The sequence below is a fragment of the Sphaeramia orbicularis genome, chromosome 11 (genome assembly GCF_902148855.1).
Source record: "Sphaeramia orbicularis chromosome 11, fSphaOr1.1, whole genome shotgun sequence".
NCBI lineage: Eukaryota > Metazoa > Chordata > Actinopteri > Kurtiformes > Apogonidae > Sphaeramia > Sphaeramia orbicularis.
Genome location: NC_043967.1, coordinates 26,427,587 through 26,440,218, shown reverse-complemented (window position 1 = coordinate 26,440,218; position 12,632 = coordinate 26,427,587). Strand labels below are relative to the sequence as shown.

Genomic DNA, 12,632 nt, shown 5'->3' with positions numbered 1-12,632 from the left:
TTTATACTGGAGCTTTTAGTTTCCCATGATCCCCATAACCTCCAGCCACACATTTATCAGTCTCCCAGCCACCTCCTCTGCTTCCTCAGCCAATAGTTTCTCTTTTTTTACTGAAGATGATAAACATGATGGAATGTTGGAAGTGGTTTTTCCATGTGTCTTTCACTCCTTCCAACCGAGCTTTATCACTGTTCATGCTGGAAGAATAGCACCATCTTCCTGTTTTGTGCCGTTAAGCAACCTTCAAGAATTTCCTGCCCACTTTAACTTGGCAACACGCCATAAAATATACATTAAAAATGACACGAGTGTTGCCAGTGTCAGCAGTGAAGATTGTTTGACAAATGAATGCTCAGTTTCACAAACAAAGCAGCTCATGAAAAACAATACACAGACACAAACAACCTTGGAAATGCTGGTTAAACCGCACATATATAATAAAGCTATGTCCAATTTAACCCATAAGGACAAACTGTGACATTTGTGTCAGTTCCCAAATAAATTTTTCTCTATATTTAACCATCCTTAAGTGATTTATCACCATTTATTGTAATATTATCTTCTGTATTTTGTGTTTTTTCAGTGAAATTCAGATACATTTAATTTACTAATCATGCAGATGTTCATAAAAGCTCAGAGTAAAGCTGAGGATTGTTACATCAAAAAATGAGAAAACTGAAGAAAAAGTGATGTTGTCAGCAAAATCTATCATTAACTTAACATAAACCCAGTATCTCCATCCACTGTCACTGATCCAACTCCATGGGATTTACTGATGAATCAATGTTGTAGAAGATGACAGTGTTTTCATAGTAACTACGGCGCACCTGAACATCCAAATGGGTTATATCTGATGACTATGAAAAGATGACAAACTGTATTTTACACCAATTATTTACATGTATTAGTGGATCAATAGGGATTAAACAGTTTATATCAGTGGATGATTTTGGTAGATGGTGGATGTCTGGGTCTTTTTTGGGTTAAATCAGTAGATGCTGGATGTTTGGGTCTTTATGGGTTAAATCAGTAGATGGTGGATGTTTGGGTCTTTATGGGTTAAATCAGTAGATGCTGGATGTTTGGGTCTTTATGGGTTAAATCAGTAGATGGTGGATGTTTGGGTCTTTATGGATTAAATCAGTAGATGGTGGATGTTTGGGTCTTTATGGGTTAAATCAGTAGATGGTGGATGTTTGGGTCTTTATGGATTAAATCAGTAGATGCTGGATGTTTGGGTCTTTTTTGGGTTAAATCAGTAGATGGTGGATGTTTGGGTCTTTATGGATTAAATCAGTAGATGGTGGATGTTTGGGTCTTTATGGGTTAAATCAGTAGATGGTGGATGTTTGGGTCTTTTTTGGGTTAAATCAGTAGATGCTGGATGTTTGGGTCTTTTTTGGGTTAAATCCGTAGATGCTGGATGTTTGGGTCTTTTTTGGGTTAAATCAGTAGATGCTGGATGTTTGGGTCTTTTTTGGGTTAAATCAGTAGATGCTGGATGTTTGGGTCTTTATGGGTTAAATCAGTAGATGCTGGATGTTTGGGTCTTTATGGGTTAAATCAGTAGATGGTGGATGTTTGGGTCTTTTGTGGGTTAAATCAGTAGATGGTGGATGTTTGGGTCTTTATGGGTTAAATCAGTTTTTAACACAATGACTCCAAGCTTAAACTCTGACCCCTGAAATAAAAGGCCCAACTGTGGACAAAATGAAGATGTGCTGGGAGTCAGTTCTTAAACACTGCCACACAAACAAAAGATCTATTGTACAAACTGCAAACTCTGTCTCTGACTCCAGACCTTGTGAGATGATGTCAGCAAAATGTCCTTATCACAAGTTGTATATTTGTGCGTGTGAACTGAATGCTGCCACCTGGGTGTGGGCAAGCATCTAAAATAAGTGTTATTGTTCAGGGTGGGCATCCTGAAAACATCTTGGGACAGAGACTCTGCCGGAGGAAGGAAGGGCAAGGCTGTGACACACACTGTGAGTCAGTGTGGAAGCGTGTGAACTGGAAATGGGCAGACGGATTCACAAGGTTCACAGAGGGCCGACCTGCAGACGTTCCCATACGTATTGCCGGCTCTGCTACGGAAATCTGCACTCTGTCTGCAGCATCCTGGAGACACTTTTCATCTCCTTCCACAGCAAAACATGTCCTCTTCTCTCTCATGTGTGTGGGTACATGTGATTGATAAAGATGCTTCCACCATAACACATGCAGTTAGATAACCCAGGGCGAGCTGTTGTGTGTCATGGAAGGAAAAGGCTGTCGGCAGCCAAAGTCAACAAATGCTGCCCTGACCTGAACATAACAGGCCAGTCAGATGGTTTCAACACATGCACACACGCTGTTATCTCCTTTTTTTTCTCATGAGAATGGTCAAACTTGATGAGAAATGCAGAATTTATTTCATCTATGATTGAGGTCGGCAAAAAATTCAGTATACCATTTAGAACACCTCCATGTTTTCAAAAAAATATCCACAGTTGATGTCAGTATAATGTCAGTGTATATTATATGTTGCATTAGTATATTCCTGGTCTGATAGTTTGTTTCACCTTTGTCAGCAGTAAAAGTGTTAGGTTCGTCTATTTTAAGCAGTTTGTGTAATGTGTTTTGGTGCCCCTGAGGAAATAACATCATGACAACTGAAAATAAGTCTCTAAGGAACTGCACTGAGGCAAAAATTACAGGTAATGAGCTCAGAAAAATGGTGTGTAAACTGAGAAATGTCAGCACTAATGTGTTTTAATTCTAAAATGCATAACTTTTACTACTCATTCGTAAAAACAGAGACTTTTGGAAAAACTGCTCTCCCTGTTTTAGTTTGAAAACTCTGGGATTGGACAGAAAAAAAGCCTGTTCGAAACAATGGTGCAAAGGTCAGAGGTCGGACCCTGAGTGGATCTTATCACTTCTTATATATCATTCCCTGATTTGTCATGCCAAACCATGTGACCCTTTCAGGAGGGAAAAAGAAGACATCAGCCTTGACTACCAGCTGTTCTTTCAACATGGATACGGAAATACAGGCCTTTCTATCCATACAGGAATGGAAAAAGCTCAAGATCAGGGATTATTTTCATTTTAAAATCCGGTTTTAAAATAAAAGCATATTTGTGTGGATGTAGCCTGTGTGTATATTTATTTTCCAAGTAATTCAAGATTTATTTGAATAAATACAAATGTCTTTACAGCTTGTATGGCTTTGGCTTACAACAATTTCAGCCAATTTAGATATTATATTGCGTGTGAATTGCTCAGTCTATAGTGCATCAAACAACACCACATACTTTATTGTTCTCTACCAGCTCTACACTGTGGCCACAAATCACGTCATGGCCATCTCCATTGTGTATAGTTGAGGTGCTGTGGGTGTACTTACATGGTTGTCAGAGGTTTGGATGGGGCTGAGCACGGGGGATCCTGCTGGGCTGCAGAGCTCAGGGAAAGGGTTGGGGATGGCGGGCAGGGAGGCGGGACGCAAATGCTGCTCTTCCTGAAGGCACCTGCAGAGGGAGACACGCACACTCATGTCAAAGTCTGACCACTGACAGACTTGGAAATGGCACACATCATATAGTAAAATTTAAAAAAAACCTTTACATTCATGGTCTAAGAAAGTGCTGTGTAATGTATATTTTATCTATGTATTCTTTATGTTGTTGAGTCAGTGGATGCACTCCAACCTGACAGCCTGGATGTGCATGGGCTGTGAGTGCCGCAGCCTCTCCCTGGAGGGTGACGACACAGGCAGAGGTGGGGTATGGCGGCGGCGGGCCTGGCCGTGGCCCTGGTACACAGGGTGCACGTGGCCGTTGTTCAGAAGTAGCGCGGTGTCTGCCTGTGTCGAGTACACACTTTCCATGGAGGAGTTCATTTCATTCACCAGCCGCTCCAGGTCAACATCATCGTCTGTGGAAGCAAAAAAGCGGTGGGATGAGAGGGGTGGAGAAGGGCACTGACAGTGACGACAAAGATGAACAGGACTGTAGAAACTGTTGAAGACATAGGTTTAAATACACCTGGGCTGGATTGAAAGTCAGTTTTTCACAATTCCAAACAGAGGCTCAGTTTACATAAACCAAATTCACTGTGTCTTTTTAAACTGACTGGAAACATCTGGAAATTGATGTCATGACATTACAAACATCAGACTGGATTATTGTCAGTATTGGGAGTCAACTGAAGGCCTGTGTGGGGCTATAGATCCAATATCCTTTAACTTGTCGTGTTAAAATCTACTGAAAGGTATCGCAAACATCTGTATAATCAATAAACAAATAGAAACAATGGCACACTCCTCTAAAAGCTTCCCGGGACAAAAGTGAATGACCTGGTAAAGTTGTTGGAGGAAACAGGTCCAAAACCATCTCCATCCACAGTTAAAGAAGTGTCATAGAGTCAGAACTGAAATGCATTTCTCTATAACGATCAGCATCATGTACTGAAGGAAAAAGTGTGAGGCTCGTAACCAAAAAAAAACACCATCCAAACTATGAAGCACAGGGTTGGACAGTGTCAGGTTTTTGTTTTGGTTTTTTTTTCTAAATGCTGGTGGCATCTTGAAGATTTTAAGATTTCAGCATTGATCAATAAATGTTACCAACATGGCTGAGGCAAATAAAGTAAACATTCTGGAGTGACCATCACAAAGCCACCATTTGAACAGCTGAATTGTGAATGTAGTTTAGTGGAAGGAGACCCACAAATTTTCAGGTGAAGCATGTCGAGTTCCTGCAGAGCTTAAACAAAGGCAACCCTGAAGCAATATTAACCAAGTGTATGTAATCTCTTGAGGCTCTTACAATGTAATAAAAAAAAATGCAATTAAAGTGATGTCTATTATTGTTCAAAAATTTCACATCATCAAAATTAAACAGTAGATCAAACTGAATTTACAGAGATTATATACACATATATATGTGTGTGTGTGTGTGTGTGTGTGTGTGTCTGTGTGTGTGTGTCTGTGTTCAGGACTGAGTCTGAATGTATTTAACTGAGGTGTATATAAACTTCTGACCTCAGCTGTAACCACTAGGTGTCACCTCAGCAGGTACCACCACATACCACCAGATGATAGTCTTTAAAAAGTCATTATTCATGAACTATGATGGCATGTCTGTAAATGAGATTAAACCTTATTTGATTATTCTAGAGTGTATCATCCAAGCTGATGAACAGAGCTATTGATGACCCAGAATGGTTGCACAATTTTTTTTTATATTTTCCCAGATGTTTCAAAAGACCAAGCAAAAAATTAAACAGACTGTGCTCTTGTGATGCATTTTACATTACAGCTCATGTGTTTTTAATTGTGAATGTATTGTAACAAAGAGATCACTTGTTAGAATAAATGGGTCCCTGTCAGGTAAGAATGAACTTTTTGCTCCATACAAGCCATCTGTACCTCATTTAATTGAATAACATAACGTGCCCACACTTGAAAACTCTTGGCCTACAGTACACGTCAGGGTTTCCTCATCATTGACTACCTGCTGCCCCCCCACCCCACCCCCAGTTGAGAACTACTGGTGCATGCCAAAGTTTTTGCACATACAGACGGACAGACAACGAACTGATGACAATACCCTGCGGTGAGGGCCGAGGGTAAAAAACTCACAGCAGAGTAATTTCTACCTCCTTTTCCACCTCTTCATACTGAGACAATATCCTAGCATTCACAGCAGTGCCTTAATTTGTCAATATTTACTGTGATCGAACGTCTAAGCTTTACCTGACAAACACTGCACACTGAACCAAAGAGCACAGAAGCAGAGAGCAAGTGCACGGCCTTGTTTTGAAGTTTCACTCTTCCTCGTGTTGGATTTCACATTGGCTTGAATTTTTTCCAATGGCTGTGTAGTACACTACCTCACTGGCCTGCCATTGGTCTGATTATGTGAAACCTGTCATTCAAGGGGGCTGGGTTGTCTATCAAGCAGTGGATGTGGAACCAACACATCAGCCACAGACCAAACAACCAACAAAACCAAACCAGGGTGAAAAGGCTCTGCTGTGATAGAACTGCTCCTGTCTGCCAGTCATCACCGTTTGTCTGTTAACTCAACATGCTATTAATTAACCCAGATGAGGCCAGAAGGCATAAAGTGTCCTTTTTTCTTTCTTTTTTTAATGTGGATTTAATGGACTTTTTACTGTCAAATCCAGTCCTATAGTGACTTCATTTTCTAAGTACCATTTTCCAGGCCTGCATTGATTTATTATTTCATGAATTTCTAAAAACTTATGAATATAGAGGGGAAACGGTATCATAATAAAGACAGTGTTAAACTAAGGGGAGGATAAGTCCTCACAAGTGCAGTATGTCTCAATATGATTCTGTGTGTGTCCAAGGCTCTTTGGTCCTATGTTCCTCCCACCCCAACACCACACACAGAATTCCTGACATTCCTGTAGGGAGAAATTACAGCACTGGGGGAACGCTCAGCCTGTACATGGCACATGGTGGCCAAATGATCAGGACAAAGTAGGGCACCAAAACACACACAGGAGAACCAAGGACACCATGTACACTGTGTAACCCTAATGAGCATGTGCATGTAATCCTATAGGACAGTTAATGGTAAAAAAGGAGGAGACCAAACATGTGTATATTATGTAGATACTAAACAAACAGAACACAAAAGAAGACAATGTACCCACAGCAGCAGGAGTCAGACCCTCTGATCTCAGATCACAACGAAGTATGCATGACACACATAACTGCAGAGAAAGGACAGATTAGGACACAAGGTCATGTGATGCTGGGGTTCATAAGTGGGACAGGGGTTGGGGGTACAAGGAACACATGCACAGTTGGAAAGAACAAGGGAGCGAACGAGGACAGCCAGACAAGTTTATTATGTAAATCACATATGGACTTGTTCTGCAAATGGAAAATAAGATCTTTTTAAAAGTAAAACCCAACATTCCAGTGATTTGACATTTATTAAAAGTTTAAAAACTACTTTCCTCTGAGTGTGTAGGGCAGGGCTACTAATCCAAACTTCTCATTGTTCCAGAAATAATACAAAATATGTGTGGAACTGTAAAAGTCAGATTCAAGAAAAGTATTTAAATTGGCCAACTGTGACACCCAAGCATGCAATTTAGGTTGATTTTCCTAAACTAAAATTATATTATTTAGAAAGAGTCAAGACTTGCCAAGTTAACACTAACACAACTACAATTCAGTGTTACCAACTATGTTTAAGTAGACATTAGATGATGTCATATGCTAATATGTATATTCATGAGAATATTGGGTAATTATTTGTATATAAAGCCTGAAAAAAAACATTCTGATGTGGATTTCAGAAGATATACAAGATCCTCCACCTGGATTATTTCTGCAGGGATTGTTTTCAGGTGTTTTTATATGCAAACTGAGCTACTGTGACCAAGCAATTTCCTTTGCGGATCAATAAAGTTTTGTCTATGTGGAACCGAATTCTTTAACCCTTTAACTGTTGCAGTGAGTAGATTCTCATTTCTTATATACATCAACCATCAGTTTGATAGAGAACATGAAGACTGGACTGTGGAAAAAGGACATGTCCAGTTTGACCCTGTACTAAAGAGATGAGCATCAGGTTGAGGAGATAGGAGGATGAAGTGATTACCCATCATGCTTAAGTATCTACAGTGCAAGCCTGTGGGGGCAGTGTAATGATCTGGGGTTGCATCAGTTGGTTCAGATTTAGGTTCAGTAACAAGACACGCTCAAAAATTTTTAAATACAGAAAAGAAATAAATGCTGTGAAATGTGCTGTAATCAAAGCTAAAGGTCCAATAAGGTGTTAGAGTGTGAGACTTTATTTAGGCAAGTCTGAGTATATGAATCTGTATACAGCACTGTGCAAAAGTCCTAAAATAACATTAGGTTTGTTGGTTTTGTAAAACTGTAATGACCACACATATGTATTTCTTACTCTCTGTATTGATACAAAGTGGTCATGTTGAGTGTGCCCTTCCTTTGCATTTAACATGTTTTAACCCTTTCACACAATTAGATTTATTGCATTCATTTTCAGATTTTTTAAACCAGGTCTCATTCAACGCATGTCAGATGTTTCTGTTTGTGCTGCTTCTTGTCATGAGGTCAGGGCTCATAAATAGTCATTTTAATCTGTACAACCCATTTAGTTCAGTTTTTTGTAGTCTTTGAAGGTTGTGCACATACAGTCACAGAAAAAATTATTAGACCATCAAAAGTCATCAAAAACAACGGTTATGCAATCAAGTACTAACTCCTGTGTGTATCATGTGACTAAAACAGACAGAAAAGAAAACATGGCATGTCTAAAAGCGCTGTTTTTGTCAGTACAATGCCATAGCTATTGATGTAAGAACTGAAGTGACTTTAGTTATTATCAAGAAAACATTGAAAATGGATAGCTATCAGCTCTTAAGTTAAACTCTTATGATCTATTTTTGTTATCATTATATTTGTCCAAACAAATGTACCTTTAGTTGTACCAGGCATTAAAATGAAAAAGAAACTGAAGAAAACAAGGGTGGTCTAATAATTTTTTCCACGACTGTATTTCCTATATTTTCCCATTGTATCGGAAGAAAACAGAATGAGACATAAATATACAAATTCAATTCAACTCTGCAAAACAAGGAAAGGTAGTCTAAGATTTTTGCACAGTACTATGTATTTCAAATTCAATAGAGAAATGAGCAATAATTATGAAACACAGAAAAAAACTTAAATTGACATCTCTATGCTCTCTAACAAAGTTAAAAGAGAAGGAGTTCCCGAGAAAACAAAGGAGATCAGTGATTGGTTGTTAGGTGAAAACATTCGCATGCCTATCTGGCAGCTGATTGGGCTGTTATAGTCACCAAGAAGCATCTGTTGATGTTTGATAAACATTCTATTCAAGGTAGTTAAATCTGAAAAAAAAGTCTCTAGATTTGTTACTAGTTGGAGCTGTAACATCTTAATTAAAGCTCACTCTGCAAATATCAGCTCCTATTTGCCCTAAAACTACATCAGTTGAGGAATAACCTATCAGAGGATGACTGTACTAAACAGATCCCATTGCATCCTCTCTAGTATCTCTAGAGTTTACCTCTTTTTTTCCAAAGCAAGTCAATAGAAGCAAGAATTTATGGAGCCAGCATCTTAAGGCTGTCAGTGATAATAAATATAAAGATACTTCCACAGTGGGTTCAGTTCCAAACACAAGAATGACGTCCACTCTGCTAGTAGGACTTCATTCTCATGAGCGGTATTATTCAATATTCACTTGAGTTTGTTAATCAGAAATTTCCTGTTGCACATGTTTTTGTTGAACCACAATTTCATGATTTAGACTGATAAACTGGCCAGAGTTGTATTTAAAAATGCAGTCTAGTGCAGCTTTAAGAGGATCATGATGGTATCATTGGCATTCTTGTCCCTCATCCCATGGCAAGCTCAGCCCACACTGCACTGTTGGCTTTCCAAGCAGGGGGAGGACATATAGCATGAAAATGTCCTCTCCTCCCCTCTCCTTTGCTGTTACTTGGAATATAGATGAACTGGTGCAGCAGACTGGCTAGCTTCCAGCTACAAAACCTACAATACAACCATGGCCAATTCATTCCTGTAAGATCCCAGAATATACTGAATGAGGGCCTGTGTCCCTGGCCATGACAACCTGCAATCATCGATCTCTGATGGCAGCCTCGAGGTCAGAAAAGGGAGCATCCAGGTCCTGAGGGACACATTCAAGTTTTGTTGTTTATTTTGCAAACGGCCTAAATCTCAAATTTAATACTTACATAATTAATTCTAATAAACAAGACAGAGATCAGTTGTTGCATTTACAGTTGTTGTACAGCAGTTCTTGTCTGGGCTTCTCATTTGCATTGACTGAAGCACACGTTTCCCCTGATGGATTATAAAATGAAAGCCGCTGTGCCAAATTTATATCTCCTAACATGACAGCTAGATGTGGGTGTGTTACACTCTCACACAGCCAGAATTATCTGTGCACTTCATTAGTGTTGAGTTAATGCTGGAGATAAGTCTGGCACCCTCTACTATCATTCTGCAATAAGGTTAAAAACTCTCGGGGCTAATTTTTATTGCTTTAAATGACTCACATTCATCTAAGCTGAGGACACAATAACAATATCTTGGCAAAATAGTGTCAGGGAGAATTGCCTGGTGGGGACACTTGCACATGGAGAGGCGAGTTGTGGTATTAAAAGGACTAAAGATTTAAAGATACAGATTAACTTTACTGATCCCCGTTGATGTGCTTCTTTAAACTTGCCATTTTCAGTGTGTAGTTGCAGCTCTCAGGTTATTGTTCTGTTGCATAGCAATGAGGATGCAGATACCTATAATTGTCTCTGTGTGACTATTTCATCCATCCATTTATTCCAGCAGAGTACACACAGTGAGCCAGGCTAGTATGTGAAATGAATTAAGGATTCTTACAATCCTTATCAGCAAGACAAAACCTCAATTAAGCCTCTAGTAACTAATAATATAAACTATCCAAAAATGCATGTAACTAAATATGCAAAAAACACATAAAACATGTCATTAGATCATTGAAAAGATAGGACAAGCAGGTAACCTGAGCCAAGCATGGTCTAAATATACTGAGGGTCTGTCAGTGAGGTTTCACTGTGGTGCAAAGTCAGAATGGAACAGTAGCCGAGTGACTTTGACTGTGTCTTGTGCTTTTTACAGGAGTCATCAATCATAGTTTTTATAGGAGTAAAAACACATCATCAAGGTAGACAAGGAAGCAAAAGTGTAAAAGAGAATGGAAGTAAGTCATTACTAACTTCTTTACAACTACTTTAACTCTTTCAGTGCCATGGGCCGATTAAATCGGCTTTACGAATACAACCTTTAAAGTGCCGCGGGCCGATCAGATCGGCTTTGGAGAACACGCCGGATGTTACCGAGCGGTTTCCTGCAGGATTCTTCGAATATTATAAGAACGACGCGAAATACTGAAAAATTCTGTGGCACTTTTAAGGCTTTTAAGGCTTATTAGCCCCTTAACTGTCTGGCACCGAAAGAGTTAATATTATTGTTCTTTTTAAAGATGCACACAAGTGACTAAAACAAATGGACACTACATACGGAGCTCAAGCTGAAGGTGAACATGACGAAAATCTTTGACCACATTTAAGGGATATTTAAGGGATTCACCTTCAGGTCCATGAGAGGTGACAGCTTCATTATGCAGTGTTAGCTTTGACTGATCAAAAATGCGGAGACAGCGAGTGAAGCTTTGTACTGTAAGCAAATTGTTAATGTTTTGTGCTTGGGTGAACCTGGTGGTCTGGTAAACATTAGTACTCTGGGTCTGTTAACACTGTGTTTATTTCATTGATTATTTGACTGATGGCTGACATTACTTGTTTTAACCATTCTTTGCTAGCAGTGTGGCTTGTTTTTTCAGTAAGTCAGGAGTAGCACTATTTTGGTGGCTTTTACTCCTTCCTCTTCTCCATCGCCGCACTCTTGTCCAAATATGATAACCTCCAGCTCCAGAAAAGCAAAATGACAGCAATCAAAATGGATGACTGAAGGCCAGAACCCAGTGAGCGACATCACAACAGCCATGTCTTCAATACGGTCTATGGTCAAAGCTGAGGAGTGGGATTACAGTGAACCTTCTCTAATCGCTCCAGGATCATCTGTGGTGTCACCGTCTGTATCAGGGTATGAACCTGCATGCCTCGACTATCTCCACCTCTGGCCCACAGACCTATGGCCTACTTACTATAAACTCTCTTCTCCTTGGCACCAGCTGACCTACAGGCCTATATAAACACTCACCCCATTCATGTGAAGCCATATTTACAATACTCTCACACGAGCGTGACCACCACACATCAGTGGAGCAGACAATCTACTAAACCACCACCCGAGGGAGAAAAGGAGGTCGGGGAGGGAGAATTTATAACCTCTCCTCTCCTCATGTTGGCCACTTTCCAAAGGCATTCCAAGATTTTCCATGATGGCTGAAGGGATTTCTGAGAGTATATTGGGAGCGAGTGAACATGTGTGTGTACTGTATGTATTCAGGGGCAGAAAAGTGCTGAGTAGTGTTAAAAAAAAGGGGAGGGGGGGCACTATAATACTTGTCTAGAACCTCTCCATCTGGAGAGCAGAGACTGATGGAGGGAGACAATGTCCTAGACGAAGACAGAGCTTGACAGAAGGGAGATGGGGATGGGGGTGGGGGGGTGTTAGAAGACAGGAGGAGTTTTAAGTGCACCAGAAAACTGGTTTTGGCTGTAGTTAGATAAGGGTGTAAAAATGCATTCAACTGTCATCTATTATCAGGAATAGATAAATATTGGGGATTAATGGCTTTTTATTATTTTAAAGTTAGACCTAAATAGACAAGACGAGAAGAGAGTTACCATGGTGATGTGGCAAGTTTTGATTGGCCGGGCACTGAAAGCCAGGAACAATCAGCTCCTCAGGCCTGCGAGAAGAAGTGCGGTCCATGCTTTCCTGTCAAATGAAAAGGCAAAAAAAAGAGAAGACTTTTTTAAGAAAGATCATGCGGTGAAACCATGCAGTGAATGCATATGTCAGATATTTCAGTGAGGAGAAAGATAATGTGCTATTTTCACAAAGTTCAGGAGGTCAG

General features: G+C 39.9%; 1 protein-coding gene across 3 annotated transcripts in view; it reads right to left on the bottom strand.

Annotated features, from left to right (window-relative positions):
• LOC115428386 (growth factor receptor-bound protein 10-like) overlaps window positions 1-12,632 on the bottom strand; it is a 67,345-nt gene that overhangs the window by 42,145 nt on the left and 12,568 nt on the right. For 2 of the 3 annotated variants that reach the window (XR_003936619.1, XM_030147409.1), the window contains exons 3-5: window positions 12,400-12,493; window positions 3,696-3,921; window positions 3,392-3,515 (exon numbers count right to left, since the gene is read on the bottom strand). Coding sequence is in view for 2 of the 3 variants with exons in the window: in XM_030147409.1 (XP_030003269.1) it covers window positions 3,392-3,515; window positions 3,696-3,921; window positions 12,400-12,493 (444 nt within the window). In the remaining variant the exon portion in view is untranslated. The remainder of the gene's footprint in view (window positions 1-3,391; window positions 3,516-3,695; window positions 3,922-12,399; window positions 12,494-12,632) is intronic. The other variant, XM_030147410.1, reaches the window with a different exon arrangement.